The 25,721-nt window shown below is 43.5% G+C and overlaps 1 protein-coding gene across 1 annotated transcript in view; it reads left to right on the forward strand.

The window, feature by feature from the left end:
* Nucleotides 1-2,396: 2,396 nt before the first annotated feature.
* The window catches only part of tle2b (TLE family member 2, transcriptional corepressor b), an 82,765-nt gene continuing 59,440 nt past the window's right edge, over nucleotides 2,397-25,721 (forward strand). Inside the window, exons 1-3 of the mRNA XM_047342795.1 lie at nucleotides 2,397-3,350; nucleotides 14,281-14,378; nucleotides 16,391-16,454. Of these exons, the coding sequence (XP_047198751.1) occupies nucleotides 3,327-3,350; nucleotides 14,281-14,378; nucleotides 16,391-16,454 (186 nt within the window). The 5' untranslated portion in view covers nucleotides 2,397-3,326. The remainder of the gene's footprint in view (nucleotides 3,351-14,280; nucleotides 14,379-16,390; nucleotides 16,455-25,721) is intronic.

Below are 25,721 nucleotides of genomic sequence, written 5' to 3' on the forward strand. Positions count from 1 at the left end.
CTTACTGGAAACCGTCCGCTGATGCCAAGACTCACTGTGTCGGATTCTACAGTGTCGGATTAATGGCCGTCTGATCAAGTTCAAAGTGGGAGCTGCTCCGGTTAAACTCATTACAGACAGCGCCAAAAGACGGCACGGCCAGACTAGTGTACTGTACATGGAAGGGCTTTAAATACCAGGTCTTAGTTGGTCCCGGTCCATTCTGGGCAGTCCTGTAAATAACATGTGCACCAGAGCCAGCAGTCAAAAGTAGGCAGGCAGACATTTTTATCTCGCTGTAGCAGGGATATTTGTGGGGTGTTACAGTAGTAATCCTCCAGATACTCGACATATTGATTTTGATGACATCTCTGGCAGTAAGTGGACGTTGCGGTTGGCGTTTCTGTGCTGCAGTTTTGCCAGATATCACTTCACAGCATGAGACTTGTACTTTAAGGAGCATTTCTTGGCCTTTCTGTTGATTAGGTTTATGGAGGTGGCACTCTTTCATGTTGGCTGTGGATTTGATTTTTGGTAGCTGCCCAGCTTGTTTGTTTATTCAAAATAAGCCACTGTTGCTGCTGAGAGAAAAGTTCAATGAGTGCCTCTTTTTTCTCCACAAAATATGCAATTTAAGAAGTCCAGATGGTGTAAACAGCACGGACAGAATATAAAGTAAATGAATATTACCTTATCATCTAGCAATATAGAGCAGCAAGAAAGAAAATGCATATCTTCGACATTATTAATGTTTTACTTTGAGACTGATTCATCCTAAAGCCATTTGTCAAAGATCTTAAGCAGGACACTGCCTGGTTTTCCACTGCACCATTTTAGATATGCGTGTATAATAATATCAGATTAAGAACCTTATATACTTTACTGTTTGGGTGCATAGGATTTTCTCTCCGGCAAATGTGAATTGAGACATGTGACTTGTATCCTGATAGTGTTCTAGATCAAACGTTTCCACATTGCACATAGTTGTATATCTGCAAATCCACGAAATGTCTTATCTGAGGAGAGGAAAATCAAGCAGTGTGGATGCTAAGTACTTGATAATAATCAGTTTAAGGCAGTAGTCTAATTATTGCCACTGACGTATCATGAGTGGTTTGAATGTCAAATTAAGTGCCTCCACTTGGATGTCCTGTTATTATGTGATCTGTAGGCTTTAACTCGATTTACCTGCTCAATCTGCAGTGATGGGGAGTAGCTCTGTGCTGCTCTTCTTACGAGGTGTATTCGAGAGGAGTGGGGTGTGGATGTCCAGCATGTAGTGTTACCTGATTCTAAATTCTTTCTCAACAAACATCCGGATGCGATACCTCTCGGCCCACTTCCTCCGGAGGTTTGTCAGTCGGATCAGTGGCATCCACTCATGCAACCTGAGTGTGTTTACACCTGGATTTATTTGTAATTAAGTATGACTGGATGGCTGCCCAATCATCCAAGACACATCTCAATGCGAGGTGTAAACTGGGCAATAAACTTATCACTCCAAATAACTGTTATGTGTGTATGTGCAACTGTGTGTGTGTGTTTCTCTGTCATATGCTACCGTTGGGGACAAATTTCTGACTTAATTGAGGCTAACTGTGTCTCCAATAGGGGAAAGGCAGATTTTTGGACCAGTAGTAGTAATGGTAGGGTTAATTTAACTGTGCATTCACATGCCCCCTGGTCATGTTGTTTAGACTTTGATGTGTTCATGAGCTTTGAAGTTGAAATGTGGAAAAAAAACATGGGTGCTGTAAACAAAATGGCAAAGTGTTTCAACAACACCTCTTTCCTTAACGGACACTCTTTCGTTAATATAGTTAAAAAATGATCAGGTCCATCAAACCTATGCATGTCAATCATACAAACATTTGTACTGAATAAAATGGCGGTATAGGTGCTTTTTCAGAGATTGCATAAAAAACAATGAAGAGCCGATTGTACGATTGTGCTACTTGGTTTATAAGTGACGACGTCAGCAAGTTGTGTACACGTTTTCAACTTTCGCTGCTGTTGTACTGATTTGAGGTATAGCGCTAACGTGATTTTTCCAAATATAGTCTCCAGTAAATGAATGCAAGTCCATGTAATGTCCCCAAAAGTAGGACTACGGCAGTGTGTGTGTGTTTTTCGTACTGTGTCCACATAGCTGTCATGTATTTGCGTGTGTGTCAGAGTGTGTGTGTTAGTGTGTGAATCCCGATTCATATCAGTTTGAGCGTGAGTCTTTGTGCATGACTGATTGCTTTCTCTGTCTGACCACAATTGAAAAGGGATCCATCTCCATCCTCCCTCTGCCTCTCTCTCTCTCCCTCTCTCCCCCTCTCTCTCTCTGTGTGTGAGTGTGACTGGGTGTCTCTATCTACTCAGTTCCACCTTAAGAGGAGCTTTAGCAGCCTGTCATGTTTGTGTTGAAGCCAACAGGCACAATATATTACAGTCTAGGGCTTGCTGCTGAAAAGCCCGCTGGATCCTCCACTGACCTGCTGTTCTTTCCTGCTTTCCTCTCTTCCTGCGTTTTTTCCCTCCACATTTAGATTAAAAACAAAGCTCTCTCTCTCTCTCCTTATCTCTCTCTCTCTCTCTCTCGCTCTCTCTCTGTCCCTTCACCCCTCCCTCCTCCTCCTCCTTCTTCTTCTTCTTCTTCATCTTCTTCTTCTTCTTCTCCTCCTTCCTCTTCTGTTTTCTGCGGCAGTAGTCAACGTTGAGGCTTCGGTGCATCAGAGCAGGAGGCGGCAGAGACTGTTCGGACGCGTGTGTTTATGTTTGTGTGTTTTGCCATTGGACGGCCGGGTGAAGGGGGGCACGCGGAGCAGGAGAGAGGAAGAGGAGGGAGGAAGAAGAGAGAGGACTTGCCTGGATGACATTCTCTGTGTCATGTCACTACGTGTGGACCTTGACTGATCACAGGGTGAGGAAAGAGGGAGAGACACTGAGAGGAAGACGAGGAGGAGGAGGAGGAGGAAAAACCGAGACTTTGGTTTCACTGGGAAAAGAAGAAGCAGCAGCAGCAGGAGGAGGAGGAGGAGGAGGAGGAGGAGGAGGAGGTAAAGTCTGGTGCTCTGTTTAATCATGACAGTGTTGGAGAAACCCACCGACGGACTGAGAGCTCAGTCAACAGAGATTCACATCTGAAGACAATACGAATACGAAGACTGTGGACGAGTGAAGACTGCTGTGTCCAGCTGAGGACTTACCGACAGAGAGACTTTGTGTGTGTGTGTGTGTGTGTGTGTGTGTGTGTGTGTGTGTGTTCGACTGTGTAACCAGTGGAGGGCAGAGGAGTGGAGGGCCAGGGGACTAACCTGGCCATCAAACGGACTGGCAGCCTCTCCTCTCCTGGGATCATGTACCCTCAGGGCAGGCATCCGGTAAGTACCTCCTTATGTCTCCTTCTCCTGTCCGTCTCACTCTTTTATTCTTCTGTCTCTCTCCATGTCTGCTGCTGTCACTTTTTATGTCCCTAATTTGCCTTGTTGCTTCTCTCTCATGTCCTCTTTTCCGCTCCCGGTCCCTTCATGCCTCTCTACTTCTCTTTTTCTTGCGTTTTTTCCTCTTTTTCCTCTCACTTGGTCTCTTCCTCACGTGTCTCTCGGCTTCTTGGTCCCTGCTTCTGTCTTCGTGTCTCTTTCTTTCCGTCGTTTTTCATCCTGTCTTTTCCCTCCTGTTTAGATATAGGGACTGTACTGTAACATGAGGAGTGAGATGTGAGGGAAGGGGGGGTGGGGGGTGTTTGGGATAAGAGATTCCCTGTAATGTACACACACGCACAGTCGTGTTCCCATGACTTCAGAGGACATTACACAGTTACTACTTGTCTAACCCAAACCCTAACCCTAACCTTAATCTCACCTAAACCTAATCTTTAAACGTCTTCACCATCATAAGGAAGACAAGTCCCCATATTGTGACTGTTTAAACTGATTTAGGTCCCCACAACCTGAGTAATATCTGCACCACACACACACACACACACACACACACACCTCTGTCAGCTGCCACCAGGTGCCTTTGAAATCTGAGGGTTTGCGTGTAGGTGGCATATAACTGAATCTGCACTTCTCAGCTTGCATGTGTACATTGTGTCCATTAGTGTGGTGTGTGTGCACAGCGTGTGTGTAGAACTGTTTGTGTGCATGGCAGTGTGTGTGTGTGTGTGTGTGTGTGTGTGTGTGTGTGTGTGTGTGTGTGTGTGTGTGTGTGTGTGTGTGAGAGAGAGAATAGATCTGGCCATACTAATGTCTGTGTGCAGGTGTGATGAAGTGTTTTACGCCTGTCAGCTGGTCATTTGCTGATTTCTGTTGCTAAGCAAATGCGACACACACACACACACACACACACACACACACACACACACACACACACACACACACACACACACACACACACACACACACACACACTGACTGATAGTTAAGTTCCACTCCATAGTTAATTCATTTCCATTACCACTAAGAAAGGTCATGAGTGCATCTGCTTTAAGTCACTTTGCCCCGTTCAGTTTCACCCGTCATCAGCAGTGAGACTCTGCCGTTAATTTACCTGCCAGGATGAAGTGAGGGTTTAAAGAACGGGATGAATTGCAGCTTAGGCTCGGTCTGACTCAGGCCCCAGTCCGGTTGATATCATCACATTTTGCTGTCAGTCTCTTTGTATCTGCTACAAACCGGGTCTGTGACCACTTTGCCTCACAGTCAGCCAGCCAGCCAGCCAGCCAACCAGTCAGCCAGCCAGTCAGCCAGCCAACTAGCCAGCAAGCCAGCCAGCTAGCTATCACACAGAATTATGAATGACATTTTCACAAGAGGAAGGCATGAGGAATCAATTATATGTACAGAGAGAATGCTAATAAGCCAGCCGCTGGAAGAGAGACGCCGATCGAAACAAGAGAGAAGTGAAAAACAAAGGGCGAAAGTGAAAGATGTAAGCGGCGCGAGGGAGAAAAAAGACGGAGAGAGAGACTTCTTTAAAAAGGCTCGGCTGGGGGTGGAAGTAGAAATGAAAATGAATGAGAGATGCAAAGGAAGAATGGTGTGAACATTCCTCTATTCTCTCCTTTAGAGGCGTATCAGAGAGCTTCCTGCTGCGATCTCTGTGTTTGTGATAAAGTTCAATCCCAGATTGAGCCAACTCCAGCCAATCGATAGCCTCTGTCTCTCACTCCCTATTTCTCCCTTCTGTTTTTCTCCCTCTGTCTTTTTTTTCTCTCTCTCTCTCCTCCTCCTTCTTCTGCAGCCCTCTGCTGCCAGTGGAACTTTATTTCTGGTGTTGCTATGAAATGTGATCCGTGGAGAGGTGTGAGGGTGCAAAGAACAGTTGTGTGTGTGCACACATGCATGTGTGTGTTTGTGGTTCCAGAGTTTATGTGAGTGTCTGTGGGTGCATGTCTATGTACATACACGTGTGCATGTGCAAGTATGTGTTTGTAAATTCAAATCAGGGTTTCTCATAAAATATGCATTTCATCCACTTTTTTCAATCTATGTGCACAGCAGAATTATACACTTCCTCTCGCCCCCTTTCACTGTACCCATTCAAGTACTTTAATTACGCATATTTCAGAGAAATAGTCTTAGCATGTATTTGTCATCATTTTTATTTTGGCTGTATTACTGGGTTAAATTTCATGCAGTTTTAAAAATGTATGCTTTAGCCATTGCACTGCAAACGTAATATACTTTGAATTATTGATTACCATTTTCCAAAAACAAAAAAAATGTTAAACAGCCACTAACCTTCACATATCAGATGTCAGATCATTTGTGACTGAAGTCTCCTTTTGCTGCTGCACACACAAAGTCATAGCAGACCTTTGATCAAAAAGTAATTGATTTTGAATCAGGAGCAAATCTTTGAAAAAAGTTAGTTTTTTTTATATCACTGTGGCATGATCTGAAACTAGAGGACAATTACAAGGTTGGACATTCAACAGAATTATGAATTGTTTGTGCTGAAGTATAGTCACAGTAGAGCGGCACGATTACGGAAAAAAAGAGATTTTCTTGTTTAGACTTGAGATTGTCGATTCTCTCCTATTATCAGAGCGGGTTTCTTCTGGAGAATTATTGTTTATATGTTCTGAACACAAAGTTTTCTCCACTTTTCTCTCAGTCACTCTATTTCACCAGCTTCCTGTTTTTCCGCACTACGTGGCGCAATACCGGGATGCCATTGGTTGAGGGAGAAAGCAAAGATAATGCAGCATTTCGTGGGTGGTGGGAGCAGCTGATTAAAATAAAAATGCAGCAGAGTTGTTGTTAATTAGAAATGTGATCGCGTGTGGGTGTGAATCGAGATCATGATTTTTATGATTTAATTGTGTAGTCCTAGTAAACAGACTGCACTCTGTTCAGTAGCCGTAATGTATCAGTCAGACATCATCGTCTACATGCAAGCTGCAGAGTTGAGAGCTGCCCTGAATGCTTCTGCTCTTAACCCCTCTCCGTCCCTTTGGACGCGATGAGGACAGTGTCTGCTGTAGAAATAGATAACATGTACTTCCAGACTGGGGCAGCGTTATCAGAACTTGTTCCTCAGTGCTGTGTGGGTTTATACATTCTTGTATGAACAGTGCGTGTTGCCTTGTTTACTGAGTCAGACGTGTGTAAATGTGTGTGCACATGCATGTACGTGTTCCTCTATTTGAGATGTTTTTGCAAAATTACTTTTTAGAGTACATTAGCTCTTAAGTGTTAAGTGCCTCTGTGTGTAAGTACATGTGTTGCTGTGTGTGTGCACCAAGTATGTGTGTGTATCTGTCCTTGTGTTCCTGTAAAAGTACTTGTGCATGTGTGCGAGTGTGTAGCTGTTGAAGTGTGTGATTGCATCTGGAAGAAAAAGGGGAAAAGAGAGCGATGGTGGTTTGCTTGTGTGTATTTGTGTGTGTGTGCGCGCTAACAACAATAACAATAAAAATGTCCCAGTCCGACCTCGACTGTTGCTGTGAATGTACTAGCCCTTGATTGGCTGCCCCACCCCAGTGACACAAACACACACACAGGTTTGTGTTCCTCTCTACACTCATTTTAAACAGCAGAAAAGAAATCTTTGGCTGTGTGTACACTCACAGAGCCGTGTGTGTGTGTGTGTGTGTGTGTGTGTGTGTGTGTGTGTGTGTGTGTGTGTGTGTGTGTGTGTGTGTGTACGTATAGTACAAATATTCCCCCAGCTGTAAGAGTTGTGGCAGCTGAAGTCTGAAGGATGAAGATCAAACCGTTTATTCAACATTCCCACTATAAAGAGAGAGAGAGAGTGAGAGCCAAAGAGAATGAGGGGCAGAGTTTAGTTGCTAAAGGTGTTTAATTTTGATCCAGAGATGCAGAAATACTGAATAAAGAACTCCTCTGATCATCATTATTACATCGTCCATTAAAATCATTCAGTTACTCTGCTTTGGAAATGTGTGCTATGACACTTAAACAGCTGTTGAGATAGTATCAGGAGGAGAGAGGGAAACGCCAAAGAATCAAGAGCTGCCTGTGTGTGTGGTACAGTTTAAGAAACGGTTTGAAAATCATTGCAATCAAAATATTTAATCATCCGTGTGTGTGTGTGTGTGTGTGTGTGTGTGTGTGTGTGTGTGTGTGTGTGCGTGCTGAAGGCTTCCTTCTCCTTTGGCCATGAGTAGGGTAACACTTTATTTTTACGGCCAAGTAAACAAACTAATGCCAAATATGTGGCCACAGAAATCACATATGCTCGGTTAATGAGTGCAGAGCCCACAGTGAGATTGTTTGTGTGTGTCTTTATGTTGGATTCTGATGTGTTTATGTATTGAAAGTGCACGGGATGGAATTTGCAAGTTTATTTCGTGTGCATGTGATTGCTGGACTTTTTTTGTACTTGCAACTGTGTGCTATTTGCTCTCGCACAAAGTGGACCTGTCTTGTTTTCTGGCTCTCTTGGGCAGTTTGTCCCCCAACATTTGTGGCTGTAATGAAAGCCATGTACGGTAAACAGCACAGCACATTGCTGTCACCTCCTGCAGATGACATTCTCCCCTTCTTTTCTTTGTCCTCGTCTTGTTTACATTTAATTTCATCCCGCATTTCTAAGGCAACCCCATAAAATGGCAAAAAGTCAAATAACAACAATACAGCTGCAGTGAGACGACCCAAAAGAAGTCAGAGCAGCCAACAACTTCTACTCAGACATCCGCAGCCACCCAAATTCGTCTGCTTTCTGGTTTAAAAAAAAAATCTATCCCCAAATCCTGTGTTATGTTCTTTTCTTTGTCATTAAAAGAAATGATCAGAGCGAGGCTTGGATGGAGTCCAGAGACTCTTTTGGCTGCCAATCTTTCCCTGATTTGTAATCCAGCGCTGGCTTAGTGGCTGACTGGTGAGCTGCAGCATTAACTGGATAGCTCTCTGATTGACTGACTGGTTAAGCAGTGGACTGACCATCTGATCATCCAACTGACAGACGGATTGTGATTCTGATGCTTTGTGTGGCTCGCGCTGCGCAAGGCAGAAGGTGGCAAAGAGCTCAACTTTTCATGCGGAGGCACCAGCCAATGAAATCATGTTTAAACCATAGACTGGTTTAAACCAACACTCAAGTGCACGTGCGAGCCAATCAAATCATGTTAATGTGTAAGAGGAGGCAGGTGGTGAACCTGGTTCTTCTGATTGTGTATTTTAGTTTCCCATTATCTTCTGTGTAGCGTTGCATCGATAGCTAGCATTAGCACGAAAGCCGGCTATGTTGTGTATCCCAAACATGAAACTGTGATTGTTATGACTGTCATGACGACTGCACCAGCACCAAGCATTGGCCACGCCTACCATCAACCGTCCATCGTAACTGACTGACTGTCTGCTTACGTTAACTTGACACACGCACACACACACACGCACGCACGCACGCACGCACGCACGCACGCACGCACGCACACACACACACACACACACACACACACACACACACACACACTCACTCCACTCCTCTGCCACACTTCTCATCTATTCACATGACTTTTTCCTAAATATTTCACCAGTCAATTACTATTTCATGTGCTATCACAGTGTCTGTGCCCGTCTCAGACACACACAGAATTGAAGAACAAAGGGGGTTAAAGAAGGAGAAGTGAAGAACAAAGGGAGAGAAAAACGGAGCGAGGTGACAGAGAAGCAAGAGAAAATGTTTTGTTTGTGACTGTTTTGTTTGGATGATTGCGTCCATGCATAGGCATGCCTGCTGATTCCGTGTGAACACTCGTGCTGGTAGAAAGTGTGCCAGGGGCTAAACGGATAGATGACAAGCAGACAGATACAATCATTTCTTTCCCAATCACTCCCAGACCTGCATCTGTTTCCCAGTTGCTGCCTCTCTCATGCAGCCGCTGCCACTGGTGGAAAAACAAGCAGCTGCTTGAACAGAGGACTTCCATGGGAGGGACACACAGACACACAGAACCAGACTGAACTGATACTGAGCCAGACACTGTATCCTTGAGTGTGATGCTTTATCTTAGTTTATAATAATCTTGACAAATCTTCAGGTCTTTCTGCCACTGATTGATATCGATCTCTTTTTCTTTTTTTTTTAAATCAATAATGCTACAGACAGGTGGATCAACCTACACACACACACACACACACACACACACACACACACACACACACACACACACACACACACACACACACACACACACACACACACACACACACAGGTAGACAGACACAGACAGAAAGGTGATGGTTGTGGCCACTGGGTCCCACCTCCATTCTGTTATGTGATACAGTAAAATAGGCTTCACCCGCCACTCCTCCCTTCACCTCCCCCCTCCCCCCATAGATAATCCTTCCTAATTCTCTGCTTGCCCGTGCCAGCTCCTCCAAATTGTGATTGACTGCTGTCCCACATGGTGTTTGTGTGTGTGTGTTTGTGTGTTTGTCAGTGTGTGTCTGTGTTTGTGCAGAAATTGTCCTTCCCTCCCCCCTCCTCAGCCTCCACCTCCTAGATTAACCGGATCAGTTTTGAGTTTCAGGATCCCCTATACTGACTACATGTACACACACACGTATCACAGACACACACACACACACACACACACACACACACACACACACACACACACACACACACACACACACACACACACACACACACACACACACACACACACACACACACACACACACACACACACACACACACACACACACACACACACACACACACACACACACACACACACACACACACACACAAACACACACACACACACACACACACACACACACACACACACACACACACACACACACACACACACACACACACACACACACACACACACACACACACACACAAGAAAACACAGGAGGCGGTCGGCTGTTTTTGGCCCTTCGTGATGTGCTATTGGACCTCTAACAGTCTGGGCTGCCATCTGTCACAATACAGAAGAGACCAGGAGACACACACGCACACCCACACCCACACCCACACCACACACACACACACCCAAACAACAAATGTTTGCTCTGGTGTACATACGGCATGACTTGCTGATGGCTCCATCTTTGTAAACATTGCAGACCGATGCACATTTATCCCCTCAGTTTGATTCTTACCTGCTGAAGTGTCCTTGAGCTAGACCCTCTCCCTTTGCTAAAAAGCATGAACTCATCTGCAGGGCTCGGCACAGGCAGGGAATTTTCTCCTTATCACTTAAGGGCCTATTAACCTCAGTCAAAAACGTACAACTGTCAAACCAGAAGAAAGGAATTCTATAGAAATAAATTCAAATCATTCCCAACAGCCCACTACAGAGGACATTATGTTGACACCGATGGTTATCACTCGCAAATCTCTCGTACCATCCTGATCTGTGACTATGGGCTTTGTCATGTGACTTTGTGCTGCTGATGCAACTTGCCAGCACCACTTTGTTTGTGTGCATTCGCATGAGTATGTGGTCTGTGCGCTCATGGCAGCAGATGGTGGGAGCAGTGTTGCCACAGACCGACGGCGAGAGCACAGGGCAGAGCAGCCGGGCTGTGTTGAGTAAAGCAAAGGCGGCGTGACTCGCTGTCTCTCTCTCTCTCTCTCTCTCTCTCTTTCTCTCTCCGTCTTCCTCCCATCCCCTCGGTGTCAGGCGGATGAATGGTCGCCTATCTCTCTCAGTCAGCAGCGATGCCGCTCTTTCATCATCTGTCTCTTTGCTCGTTCTTTCATTCCTCTGTAAGAATGTCAGACTAGTCTATCACTCCCTCCATCGCTCAGACCATCCATCCCTCTGTCTGTCAGATGACTATCTATCTCTCTCCTGCCTTTTTTTGTAAATCCATCCATCCATCCCTTCACCCATTCCCATGTGTGTTCTGTGTGTATCCTTAAAGTGTGAATCTGCAGGCTCTGTGCATTTGTTTGTGTGCCTTTAACTGTACTCACGGTAATGTGTGTGTTTGTGTTTGTGTTTGTGTGTGTGTGTCTATCTGCATGTGCCAGATCGCTATCTATCCCTCACCCCTCCTTCATCCCCCTCCTTCCCTCCCCCACTGAGTGTGTGTGGTGTGAATCAAGGTCAGTGGGGATCTGTTGGCAGACACTCCCCCTGCCCTCTTCTATCATGCCCTCCCCCTTCACCACTCCCTCCCACACCAGCCAGAGGGTTTGTGTGTGTGTATGTGTGTGTGTGTGTTGTGCCCATCCAGCCATCTAGATGTCCCCGCTACGCCTGCCTCGGCTCAGTTTAGCTCAGCTCAACTCGGCTCCGGATTAATTACTGGGGAACCCACCGCGTCTCTGACCTCCACCGTCGGACTAATTGAAATCTAATTGAATTGTGCTTGTCTAGACTAATGAAGCCCCGCCATTGAAACCGGCAGTCTTTTAGCCGTATAGCTGCGTGCCGATAGCCACCCAGCTACACTTCAGTCACAGCACCATGCCACTCAGTGTGAATGAGTGAATAGGTGGATAGACAGTTATGTGAACAGATGAACAAAGGGGGCGGATGCATGGATTCATAGCTGCCTTTGGTATTTGAATTACTAACACAAACCATATGTTTTGTTACTGTAAGGTAAATGATTAACTGTCTACATTATCATCAATGGCAAGAAAAGTACATCGGTTTCCTCACTATGACACGACGTCCTTCATCACATCCCGAGCTCATATCAACGTTGAGCTTTGCATCTTCATCTGAAACCCGATAGCAGCTTATCTACAATCAGAAGATGATATCATAAGATATCTCACAATTCAGATATGCACCGAACTCCGGACATTCATGGGGGGCTGTATGTGAGAAACAGTCAATTGATGGGGACATTTTGAGTAAGTGCTCCTGCCAGTCGCTAAGTAAAATGCCCAATGAGTTGTGACTTGTGAGTTGTCACTTGAGTTGTCACTTGTGAGTTGCGACTTGTGTGCGACATGTTTTATGTTTCATGTGATGTTCGGTAGTTTGCCTCTGTCTGATGGGTTGCCTCTGCTGAAATGTGTCCTTTTGTATTGATTGTACTGAAATGACTGTGAAAACAAATTCCCCCCAGGGGACAATAAAGTCTAAAGGCATATACAGCAGGGAAATATCTGTAAAACTTACACAGTTACCATTTCCATTTGGTTTCTACACATGTGAATGAGAAAAAAAAGACAGCAAGATTTGAGAGTTTTTGGCAACGTCAGGCTGATGTCGAACTGCTGTAAACAAAAACACAATTTATACGCCATGTCCTGCCTCCCGCATGCTCCACCCAAATGTCTCTTCTTGTCTGAATGTTTTTCCAACATTTTCCTGTTGTTATGAATGCAACTGACCCAGTGACAATTTCCGGCTGCGTTCCTCATGTGAAAGCTAAACTCCGCACACAACATTCTGGACATTATCCGAGGTTCTGAAAATGGCTACAGTCAAAGGAAAACTCATTTTGAGAACTCTGAATGCTGTAGTATGCTCACTTGAACAGGCTTGAATTTGCTTAGTTGTCTTTGTCGTTTGCATCACTTTTTTAGCATAGAAGGGGAATATGGGTGAAAGAAAGTGTGACTGGGTGACATGTGGAATCACTTGCCCACCACTGCAGGTATCTGTGATGCTCTGACAGGATGCCCCATCAACATAGAGGGCAGTTTGTTCAGGCTGGAGGTCAATGAGTCGTCCTTGTCTCTCTAGCATCTCAGTGTGGGGCACAAGGTAGTGAGATGTAGCTGAGGCCGGGACAGTGTGAACCTCAGGGTCCTCCTGGTGAGACCTGGTCGTCTTCATGCTCCAGGTTCACAGTGGGCGAGTCCCACAGTGGAGGAGAAATTAGCCAAAACAAATAGGGGAAGAAAGTGGGAAGAATTGAAAGTAGAAAGATGGTATCTTCTTGTTGAATAAAAATCTCCTCTGAGAATCTCCCAAAAAAAAAAAAACACACTCACTTCTACTTATTCCAGGCCCGTTCCCGTTCCCAAACATAAACAACTACAGCATCAAAAAACATCCACGGTGCCCTTGTTTCGCAAACTTCACGGAAATTCTGGAGGAGGAGGGTGGCTGTTGAAATCACTTTAGACAGATAGGGAGGGCTGAGGGGGGCCCCTGGGAGGTGCTTGTTTTGTTGGGCCTTCTTTAGCTTTTAGCAGGTGAGAGACGGTGCCGTGATTCCCTATAAGTTATTCATTTGACGTTTCCTCCCTTCTCAGCTCTTTGTAGGCTGGAATACATTAGCAACCTGGCAGAGTGGAGAGGATGCTAATGTGGAACGGAGGGAGAGGCAGAGGAGAGGAAGAAAGGATGGGGGCAGTGAGGGAAGGAGGCAGAGTCATTAGGAGGAGGAGGAGAACAGAGAGAGAGAGAGAGGACGAGGCTTTATGATGTGTGGGAAGGAGAAGTGACCTTCCCTCTCACTTTCATCCCTGCTTTTTTCTCCCCTTACCTTGCTCTCTGGCACACACAGAGACACACACACACACACACACACACACACACACACACACACACACACACACACACACACACACACACACACACACACACACACACACACACACACACACACACACACACACACACACACACACACACACACACACATTAGCCTTATTATAGTTGTGAAAACACTCCTTGACATTCCACAGCCTCTTACCCTAACCCGAACCATTACAACTAAATGCATGACCCTAACCTAAACCTAAAAACTCTTCCAAAACCTTTTAACCTTTTATAAAAGCCCTTTAATGTTTTGCGATATAGAGAAAAATCATACAATCTTATCTCGAACAGGCACATGCACACATGTGTACCCCAGTGTCTGTTTTTCATGCTTTCTTTCTCTCCTTCTCTTTATCTTTTCCCAGGTACCCTTGCAGCCTGGCCAGTCTTTCAAGTTCACAGTCCTGGAAACTCTGGACCGAATCAAGGAGGAATTCCAGTTCCTCCAGGCCCAGTATCACAGGTACACACAAAATATTACATTGCACACGTTACTCACACACACATGCATACATTCATATACACTGATGTCCACACTGTAGTTCTTACCTCCACCGAGGAGGTTAGGTTTTCTTCAGCATTTGTTCATTTGCTTTTACGCAGGATTACGCAAGAACTCCTCAACCGATTTTCATGAAATGTTGTGGAGTGGGGAATGACCCAAGGAAAAACTATTTAAATTGAGTGTGGATCCAATTCAAATGTTGTCTTATAACAGGACTGTCTGACCTTGTTTGTTGGATTACCACGGAACTTTGTGGAAGGATGTGGTTTTCGGTGTGGATCAGAAACAAGGGGGGGGTTCCAGGATACACTTTCACTTTATAGGGCATTTTTCAACATTTTTATAGATTTCTCAGACTAAAACTAATGAATCTTGATGACATATTCTGCCATATTTAGGGAGTGTGTGAAATCTGTTGGCAATGGTCAACATACAGTAGATCAATGCTTTCTAATAAAGAATTTCCAGTTGTAAATCTAATGAAGAAACCCCACTTACGTTCTTTAAATACAGTATATTCTTCTCTAAAATTATAGAAACAACACATTGTAATTCAGTTCAGTAGACATGGACTTTGAATTCTTGGATATATGGACTAATAAATATAATATGGCAGCATATAAGTGATGAGCTTCAATCATTATTACGACACTGGGCGTACAACATATTGGAGACTGATGGTGAGTTGCAGCCGCTCATACATAATTCTGTCTAGTATACATTAATTGTAATAAGGGAAATCAATATAGCATTGTAACTTTTTCTCTTTATAAGATTACCTGAAGTGTCCTTTTTCTATTCACTGTCTTTTTTGAAAAGAAATTTCCAGTTTCTCTTGTAATGTTACTAAAATTAAACAAATTTCCGCTAATCACTCTTGCCAGTACACTTTGATTCAATGTGACTGAAGTTGTGGATAATTAATTTAGTCGTTTGTGACGTATATCAAACAGAGTATGATCTTTTTTTTTATTTCCCAAAGCCGGAGGTCACATATGGTCACGTTACCGTATGGCTGACCAGAGGTGACCTTGGCTGAGAGAGATAAACCATTGTAGGTTAAAACACGCAGCCTCTGGCTCACACCTCGGTGGGCATGCTGCACAGCCTGCTGGGATTCAGCAATCCTACTTTACTGATGCACTGATGGATCTCTGATAACACACACGCAAAGATGCAAACGCCAACTAATATCTTTCCATGTTCATCATGAGTGGTTGTGTAATTAGTGTCAAGTACAACCATGCACATTACAAGCCAGAGACCATGACACCATAGCTTTTCTTATTAATAATAAATCACCAGATATTGTTTGACCTTTTCTGATAGTGTCAGAAAGGATAAAAAGAAAAACTCTGTCCCAGTCAACCAGAGAGTTTCAACAGTCCAGAACAGATACATGCTAATAATGTACATGCAGTGAAGCCTTATCAGAATAACTGAAGGGTTTTCAGAAGCTTGCATTTGCTAAGATTTTGCTTTATTTAATCCATTATTGACTTATGCAGAAATTTAAAACCTGTTTGAAAATAACCTGAACTTGACCAGAGACTAAAGAAGAACCTATAACTAAAAGGCTCTGAACTGAAGCCCACCGTTCTTTGTCAGGTGCTCGGTTTGAGCTCGGTATCAAAGCTCAATCAACAAAGGGATGAACCCAGATCACACACGGCCAGACACCCTCCCACACACATGTACAGTAGGTGTGATGAACTGCAGTAGAGAGAAAAAGACACACCCTGCTGGCTGTCGCTGCCATGGAGGGGATATTTTTCAGTGTTACTGTCAGCAGTAATGTGGAGCCTGACTCTAGGGTTAGAAATAACTTTTCAGTATCCTTACACAGCCTTAAACTGTATTCGACCTCAGCAATATCTAAGCCCTGTGGGAATTATAATTCATTTCAATGGATGCAAATAAAACATTTAATCCGTATGTGTGTGTGTCTGTCCTTTTTTGTCCTTGTGCAGCCTGAAGCTGGAGTGTGAGAAGCTGGCCAGTGAGAAGACGGAGATGCAGAGGCACTACATCATGGTGAGTCCAATCAAACCTTTACTGGGAGCTGCACTGTGATGTGTTCGACTCACTCAGAGTTAGAAAACTGTCTGATGGGTTCTTACGTAATTACAGTCAGGGGAGTTGTGTCTGTGCTTTTGAACAGTTGGATTTATGTTGTTTATTTCTAGCGTCATTTAGGAGTAAAAGCTGTTTCCTCTAATCTATCCCCCCCCGAGTGGTGCAATTTATTTCTCTCATTTTATTCACATTAATAATTTGCTAAAGCAGTAAACACAGTGTACGCTTTCAAAACTCATAGAAAGTTAACACATTGAAGTCATATCATGAAATGACAGTGTCACAATATCTTGAATATCTGTCCATTGTTTACTTTGAAAAGTCCAAATCATGAATATATGTAACATTGAACCCATTTTTCACAATGCACTTATTGTACAAACTTATACTAAACCGGTAAAGGTGTATTATGCGTTTTCACGTGCACTGTTTATCTTGCACTCTCATACCTCCCCTGGATTTGTACTCTCTCGTTTTTTTCCACAGCCCTTCGCGTATTTTTCATCCCTCAGACCCTCGTATTTTTCTCATTCTGTTCCTCTCGTGTCTTCCTCCTCTCTCTTAGTTTTCTCTCGTGTGCTAACAGACAGAGCTCCCTCTGTGTCGTTGTATCTGCGCGACTAAAGGCTCACATGTATCGTAAGCCTTCGTCTGTGGTACAAAACCCACACAGAGCCGACCAGAATACGATATGCACCATCTGCTAAGCTGCTCGCATTTCATAAACCTGGGAGAGCAGGCAGGATCAGGGCCGTAAGCTAGATAGACACACAGATGGATAGACGGAAAGAGAAAGAACCAGAGAGGCAGATAGACGGATAAATACAGTTGGAGAGAAAAAAAAGGCGAGCAGACAGACAGGTCAGCTGGCAGACAAAATGAATATATAAGCACACAGACAGGCAGGCAGACAGGAGATAAACAGATAACACACACACACACACACACACACACACACACACACACACACACACACACACACACACACACACACACACACACACACACACACACACACACACACACACACACACACACACACACACACACACACACACACACACACTGTTGTTGCTTTTTTCTTATGAGGATTTTCCATTAAAGGTCTTTATTTCTCAGACTCCAGCTTTTCCTGATTCTAATTCTGGTTCCGTCTGATAATATAATAAGAGCCAAAAACATCAACATCTTAAGTTGTTGGATATTTTTACACATTACATAATTGTTATCACCACTTTATAAAAAGTATATATGACTTGTGACATAATGATAACAGTGTCAAACATTCCACATCATAATTTCTGTTAGTTAGAGCCAGACTATGAAGTTTTTAGAAGGAAAAGTAGAACTCTTAGTAAACTTTCTGTGTCAAATGAGAAAGTTAATTTATAAGCAGAGGTGTAGTTGTATATGTTTGTGTACCTATGACCCGTGCACATTCACATGCACGGTTATGCAATCACCGTTCGTTAAGTTTACATACATTACTCTACAAAAACTGACCACCTGATCAAATGTTGGACGGACGTCATGAATGAGAATATTATTCCGCAGTCAAACATGTGACGAGGTAGCATTAGATCACACCGTGGGTTTAGTTGCTCATTGACATCGAGCAACAGAGACGAACGAACACAAGTAGTTTGTGTTTTGAATGATTTCATTCACTTGCTTGTGCCGAGCAACTAAAGCTGCATTAAAACATCCATTCTGAGGAAATGTTGCAGTGCAAACAGAGGTCAAGCTCATCTAATAGGCTGAAGCATCAATTCCAGCAGCACAGGCTGTCCAAGTTTAATCAGCTGACTTTGACATGTTTCTTTGCAAATGCATCACAAAATAAAGACGTCAGTACTCAGTGGAGTGAATGATGAATGAAAGGATACTTTGCTGCATTGTCATTTTTACTGGTTAGAGTGAGGTAGGCAGGAAAGAAAACACTCTGCTCTTTGTGCTTAAAAATTGATGTATGCAAATATTCTATTTCCTCACTTGGAGAAAAAGAAAAACTAGGCCTGCAGTTCAGTTTAATATTGTTCAGTTTAATACACTGGGGTAACATTATGGTGGCTAATGTTAGTAAACAAACCACGGGTAGATATTGCTTTGTGTATTTTAACTGACATTGCTGAGTCATTTGTTGATTTTAATCTTCTTCTCTCCTTATTCTACTGTTTCGTTACATTTAATATGTGTCAGATAAACATTGAAGCTGTTTTTATTCCAAAAGTAAAATCCCACAAAACTCATCGTCTTGCTTGAGGTTAACGGTCATACTGAACAACTGTAAAATACAAAACATGACGCCTCAACTGGTCCTCGACAAAGGGACGAGTCAGATTGAACTAATTCTGTAAAATAGCTTCACTATTGTGAAATATAAACACTTCTCAACGTGGAAAACCCCCCACAAACATACACGTGCATATAAATATGGCACAATGCAGAACACACAAAGAAATAACCTCTGAAGACCACAGACCTCTGAGAAAGAACCACATCTCTGATCTCAGACACTCCTCATTTGAGCTGAGGTTTCACTGAATTACTATGTGGAGCAAATAGTGTAGCCTTCCACCTTCTCCACTGCAAATCCCCACCACCCTGAGCTGGTACAAGAGGAGTGGTGGTGTGGCAGCATGGATGCACTAATGTGTCTCTCCATAGGCAAAGCAATGGATGACATTTAATCAATCTTTTTGCATATTTATTGGCCTTTGTGACCACTGCCCCTCTGGGAAGCTAAGGAATGGAGAACCACCACATGAATGTCCTCTGCTAAAGTTCTAAGTTAGGTTTCAGTAGTTAGTTCACTATGGCAGGAGGTCAGATGCTGATGACATATAGGGTTAGCATTGCAGATGGCTATCACTCGAGGCTATTTTATTTGAACTGGGGTGTAGAGCATGGCAAGTCGTTGTGCGTGCGCAGTGCTTCGCTACTTCATAGGCAAAGTTCAGAAATGAGAGGGAGGGGAGTGAAAGAGAGGCTCAAAGGGAGAGATAGCTTGAGAGGAAAAAAGAGCTCAGACTGTGTCAGACAAAAAAAACAGGGAGCTGCTGAGGGAGGGAGAGAAGGATACAAAGGGAGGCAGAGATAAAGAGAATAAAAGAGAAATGGTAGAGAGCGATAGAGGCAGGAGAGAGATACAGAGGGGAAAGAGAGAGGGAGAGAAAAATGCTGAAAAGGAATGAGAAAGATGTACCAGGGGACAGAATTGCAGAGAGGAGAGATGGGGGGTTTGAGGAAAAAAAAGATGCTGTGAAGGGATGGAATAGAGAGAGAGAGAGACAGAGAGAGAGAGAGAGAGAGAGATAGAAAGAGCAGAGAAAAGAGTATGCAACACAGAGTGCAAGAGAAAGAGATAGTGATGTGTTTGTGTGGGGGGGCGTGAAATGAAAAAAAAGGGAGATAGAGAGAAAAAGAGAGAGAGGGTGCATGCACAGACACGTAAATAATGTGAAGCAACAACGGACTCGCTGCGCCCACAGAGGAGATAACCCAGAAGGCTATATTTAGCTCGTTAGTCCTGTCATCCATACTGAGGCCTGTTTCCACAGGCTGGGGCTGTGCTCACCACGCTGCACTGCTCCTGCCTTTACTATTCATCAGTTGTAAGCTCTTTCAGCGTGAGGGCGAGGGGTTGGAAAGTGGCGAGATGGTTATGCAGGATTATACACGGCTGATGCATGTGGAATTTTTTTGGGTGAACTTTTGAACACTTGAAGATTTTTCTCTGTAAAGTGACAGGCTGAGATTTTATTTTTTATTGTTTGTGGTGTTTTTTTGCAGTTTGACCTTAAGTGATTATTTGGCGAGACTTTGGCGAGTCATTTGGGCACCAGCTTAAAAACAGCATCTCCGTGTTAAACTGGCAATGACCCCCACATGCCACTGGGAGCAAAGGAGGAAATAATATTAGGTTGTAATAGAACCACAAAGTTTTTTATAGGCAGGAAGACGAGGCAGTTTAGTGGGTCATCATAATGTGTGATTTTCCTAGTGACGGTCGTCACTCTTAACAATAACAACAGGTCTTTCCTAATCTTAATTTAGAAGTTATTTTAACTCAACCCATTATCATTCCCAAACCCTAACCAACCCATTTTTTGTACCTTAACATAGCACAAACCGTAACCAGAAGAAATGATAAATGATAAAAGAAATGCATACGTCCGCCAATGCCAAGGCCCTATCTCACCATGTCAAACCAGTGTTTCCCATGAATTATCCAGACTGTATTGTTATTTTTCCTGCCTCAGTTTCATAATGAACCCCAAAAATTGACACTTCGGATGATAACATAATACAATACAACATAATAGATCGAATTTGGTGTTTTCCATTGCTGCATTGTGTATTTGTGTGCAGCACTATTTGCCACATGCTCGTGTTGTTGTCCAGAACAGTTTTAACCATCCACGCAGACAGTCAGACCTCGTAGATTCAGAAAAACTAAAAAATGAGCTCGTTGGTGGAGGTAGCTCGACATTGTCCGGTTAGTTATGTTATTGTCACTAGCAGTTTTGCAAGGTGCTGACAAAGGATATCATCCGGCCAATGGGGACATCAGATCAGATAAATACCCCTGTGGAAAGCAGTTACCATCAATGTGTTTTGTTTTTTAAGAGGATTATAATTTGGCTCCATTTCCATGTACAGAAAACACTTAGCAGCTGTGTGATTATGTACTATTCTTATGATTACAGGTGGTTAAGGGAGTTAATGCGAAAATCAGTTTTTCTGTCAATTCAGTTTTTGCATCCGTATTAGTTGCTAATGGTAATCAGGGAATGGAGACAATTATGGTGAAAGAGACTGAAAATGTCCATAATGGATTGAACTATTGAAGAGGACAAACAAAGAGCAAACTGCTGACGTGAGCCAATACCTGCAGTTGAATTATATTTACTAAGAGTTCTACTTCTCTATCCACCACCATGTTTTAACAGAAGGGTTTAGTTTTACTCTGCTGCTAGAAATCTCCATATGGCATGAAACTTTTCAAAGTTGGGAAGTTTATTTCTCCTCGCATTTACCACTTTAAATCTAAAGCTGCCAATGAGCAAGTTTTACACATTTCACACTTGCAGAAATGATGCCATAACCCTCTCAAATTGCTCCTGTCTGAGGATTGTTGCTGCAGTAAAGCGGCGCAGCCAGGTTTGGATATACAGTGGTGTATTTGTACGGTTGGCAGACCCACTCCCTCAGCGTTTTGGACGGAGTATATGTTTTATGTTGGCTGCTCCGCTAGACTGGCCCATGTGTTTCTTTGTGTAGAGAGACACTGGCGGTATGTAACGTTAGCGGTGGCTGCAAACACACAAACATGGAGTCACACACGTTGAGAGTGTCTGTGGGCGTTTGGCTTTTCTCTGGCTTTTGTATTTATAATTCATGGCTCTCAGATTTCACTGCTCCCCTTCATCCTGGAATTCCGCTGTGTATTTTTAAATAAGGTTGCATTGTAGCCCCGGCTAATCAGGGGGCGTGGACGTGGCGGGCACATTCTGACACAAAGTGCAAGCATGACTCCTGCCTGGGGAGTTCACCTTTGCTGGCCTTTAAAAAAAAAAGCTATTTCCTTAAAGTAGCATTACCAGAAGGCACCGGTCCGTAGCCTGATAATCAGACTGGATTTTCATCTTATTTAGTTTAAAATCTCTGAATAAATCTGAGATATGAGGTGTGATTCAGAGGTTTGGGGAAAGCGAGACATGTTTGCTTACTCTCGTTGTGTATATTGGATATTTGATGTTTGCTCAGCTTGCAGCCACTACCTGCAGCTCTCTACCTACCTGCTCAGTGTGTGAAACTGATCCGGAAATGGGTAAAGACAGTCAAAACGAACCCACTGTCAACTACAGAGACATTAATAAGACTTTCTGCTGTTGATTCCTGATTTATGGATTTATTTTTCTGCTTTGATCACTTACTTTACTTCTAGCCTCCTGCAGAGGGTGTTCAACAGCATACAAAAGCAGTTTATCATTAATATTATGACATAATATTTCAAACTATATCAGTGCTATGTCTCTTTCAAAAAACTGTCTCAATTTCTCAAAGGATAAAATGTCTAAAATCACAGTTGTTTACTGAAACTGATATTTTCCAACATCTGTGATTGGTTCCATTTGCAGAAAATGTAATCAAACATTTTTCTGCTTTATTTTGTATGAATTTATCATTTTAGTTTATCATGGCTTCAGTGTTTTGTCTCATGCCTGCCATGCGGTCATTTGTTGGAACGTGTGTGTGTGTGTGTGTACATATATCTGTGTCCGTTCAGTTCATCTCCTCAGGCAGAGATGAAATGTGTTTGTGCGTGCACGTGCATCTGTGTGTGTGTGTGTGTGTGTGGATTAATGCGGTGCTCTCAGCCTCTTACTCCACTCCCGGCTCATCTGTCTGATTCAGCCTGACACAGTGTTCTCTTTAGCAACATTACAGTCACAGACTGCTTGAGAAAGAGAGGAGAGAGAGAAGAGGGAAAGAAAAAGGGAAGGAGAGAGTGGAAAAAAACGAAGAGAGAGAATAGAAGTAATAAGAGAAGTGAAGAGCAAGATAGGGACACTGAGAGAGGACACAAGGGCATTGGCAGAGAGACAAGGGAAAAAAAGTAAAAAAAAAAAAAGAGAACAAAGACATTGACAAAGAAATGAAGGAGAAAAGAAAGAGAGAGGGAAACAAAGACAAGAAGAGTTAATATTGTGACAGAGCAAAGGAGATGTAGCGGGGATTGAAAACAGAAGAGAGAAGAGATGAAGCTGAGAATTGGAGAAAGAGAAGAAGAAATTAAAGTGATGTAAGAGGACAGGAAGGAAGAGGGATTGCTCCTCTCTAAGCTAAACGTTGCTCTCCGATAGTGGGAGTTGGCCAGGGGATTTAAGCAGGGCCAGATGTAGGGACGGATTGAGTCTGTTTTAAGAGTCTTAAACCTGTCTGAACTGTCTGGAGCCGGAGAAACAAACAGGGCCGGCATGAAGATGGACAGGGTCTCCCCCACTGTATGTACACACAGATATAAACCCCTTCACATTCAAGGTCAGTATCTTCCCAGTTGTTCTGGCGCTGCCTCTGATGAAACTGGCTGCAAGAGAAGCTGCAGTGAGTGTCTGCCGTGACTGATTTAGTCGTCACCCCCTGACAGGGCACAATGGAGGAGTCAGCGCCTGCTAACCTAACCTCTGATGTGGGTTAGCGCAGCGTGCTAATAAATGTTTTAACATCGGTGGTATGTGTGTGTGTTTAAGTGTGTGTGTGGGCGGGCGGATGAAAGAGACAAGCTCACCCAGGAGACACTGACGAACAATGGTTTTCATATCCACACCTGCACACTTGTATACACACACACACACACTCACGCACACACACAGAGGAGTAAATACAAGCTGCTCACGCTATAAACACGCTATAAAGCTACACATGCCTAAATGTAGAGTTGCACACACACATGAATATGTCCCATTTAGATAAATCACCTTGGATTAGACCCACTTTCTAAAGCTCATTTTAAAGTCTGCCAGCGTTCTTTGCAGAATAGAGAGAGAGAGCGAGAGAGCGAGCGGAGGGAGAGAGAGAGAGAGAGAGAGAGAGAGAGAGAGAGAGAGAGAGAGAGAGAGAGAGAGAGAGACTGGCACCGTCGTCTGACACTCTCTCAACACCAGGGGGGTGGAGGGGAATGAAAGAGCAAACACTCCCTGAAGAATGGAAGAGTGGAAAAGGAGGAGGGAAACACGAGATTGAAGGAGGAAAGAAACAGAGAGAGAAAGAGAGGAAAGGCGAGAGAGAGCAGCTTGTTGAGAGAAATGCAGGAATGCATTTTGTCTGTTTGTGCCTGATGATGACAGTGCGGTGTGTATGTTATTAGTGGCAGACACACGCTAGATATGGGCTATGTTCAGAGGAGCGGAACATTACAGTGCGATCAGATAAACAAGAATCACACTGCAGCCTAATTTATCTGAAGTAACCTGTCTGCTGAACTGACACACGCGAGCCCGAAAGCCAGGCAGAGACATGAGGAGATGATAATAATGCAGTGAGTGAGATCTAGACTCACTTTGAAAATTTTAACCATTTAAAGTTCCAGAGAGTTTGGATTTGGTCTAATTACATACATATACACAAATAGAGGTGCACATGCAAAGTTTTAAAAAAAAGTTTAAAAGCCTAAAATGCCTTTAGGTTTTTTTATTCAACAATCAACACTGGTGAAGCTCGCAGGCTCTTTTCATATGTGTCTTTGTTGGGGAAGAGCATCATTCAGATGTTAATTTGAGTCCAATAACATGATTTCAGCCCAGTTAATCTCTCTAAGGTAATCTGAATCATACAATATATTGTCATTTAAAAAACATAGACAAGATCTACAGAGTACATTTCGGTTTTAATCAGAATTCTTACAACAACCATCTAGATTTTTACATTACTTTACATCTCAGTGAATAATAGAGCCAGAGCAATGATAGGGCCTGATATTAGGGAGTAAAAGATTCATCGGCTGATATATATATTTAATAAAAAGCTTTTGCAGTGATTAGTAAGATGTTGTTATCAAACCCCTATGATGAATAAGGCTTACAGTTTAACCATAAACTTTATCATAAACAACTATAAAAAATGATTATTATTATTTACTTGGATAAAAACATGCCTGGTGTTTTGACACCATAGTTGATCTTCCCCTAACATATAACAGGAAAATGCATTTTGTGAGTTGTAATCCAAGAACACTTGTATTCTTGTTAGAAGTCATGTTTACTTTACTCTGACATTGAGTAGTTCACACACACACACACACACACACACACACACACACACACACACACACACACACACACACACACACACACACACACACACACACACACACACACACGCACACACACACAGACACATGCTCTCTTTCTTTACTCTCTGGGTGGGCAGTGCTGGGTGCTCTTGGTAAGTGTTGTCACCCAGTCGGCTGAGCGTCCTTCCACCAGGCTTAACGCATAACACTCACGCACGCAGGCACACACACGTCTACCACATGCGATTCGCAATCTGCTACTCACACATACACACACACAGCCCGCACAGACAAGAGATCTTACAGAGTGCTGGATGAGAACACAGTGTCACAACAGAGGGATTATATAAGGCAAACTGCAGGCGTGTGGGGGGTGGGTGGAGTAGGCGTCGGGTTAATTGGAGGTTGGGGGGCGCAGACGGTTAAGA

This window comes from Hippoglossus stenolepis, chromosome 14, assembly GCF_022539355.2.
Source record: "Hippoglossus stenolepis isolate QCI-W04-F060 chromosome 14, HSTE1.2, whole genome shotgun sequence".
Classification (NCBI taxonomy): Eukaryota; Metazoa; Chordata; class Actinopteri; order Pleuronectiformes; family Pleuronectidae; genus Hippoglossus; species Hippoglossus stenolepis.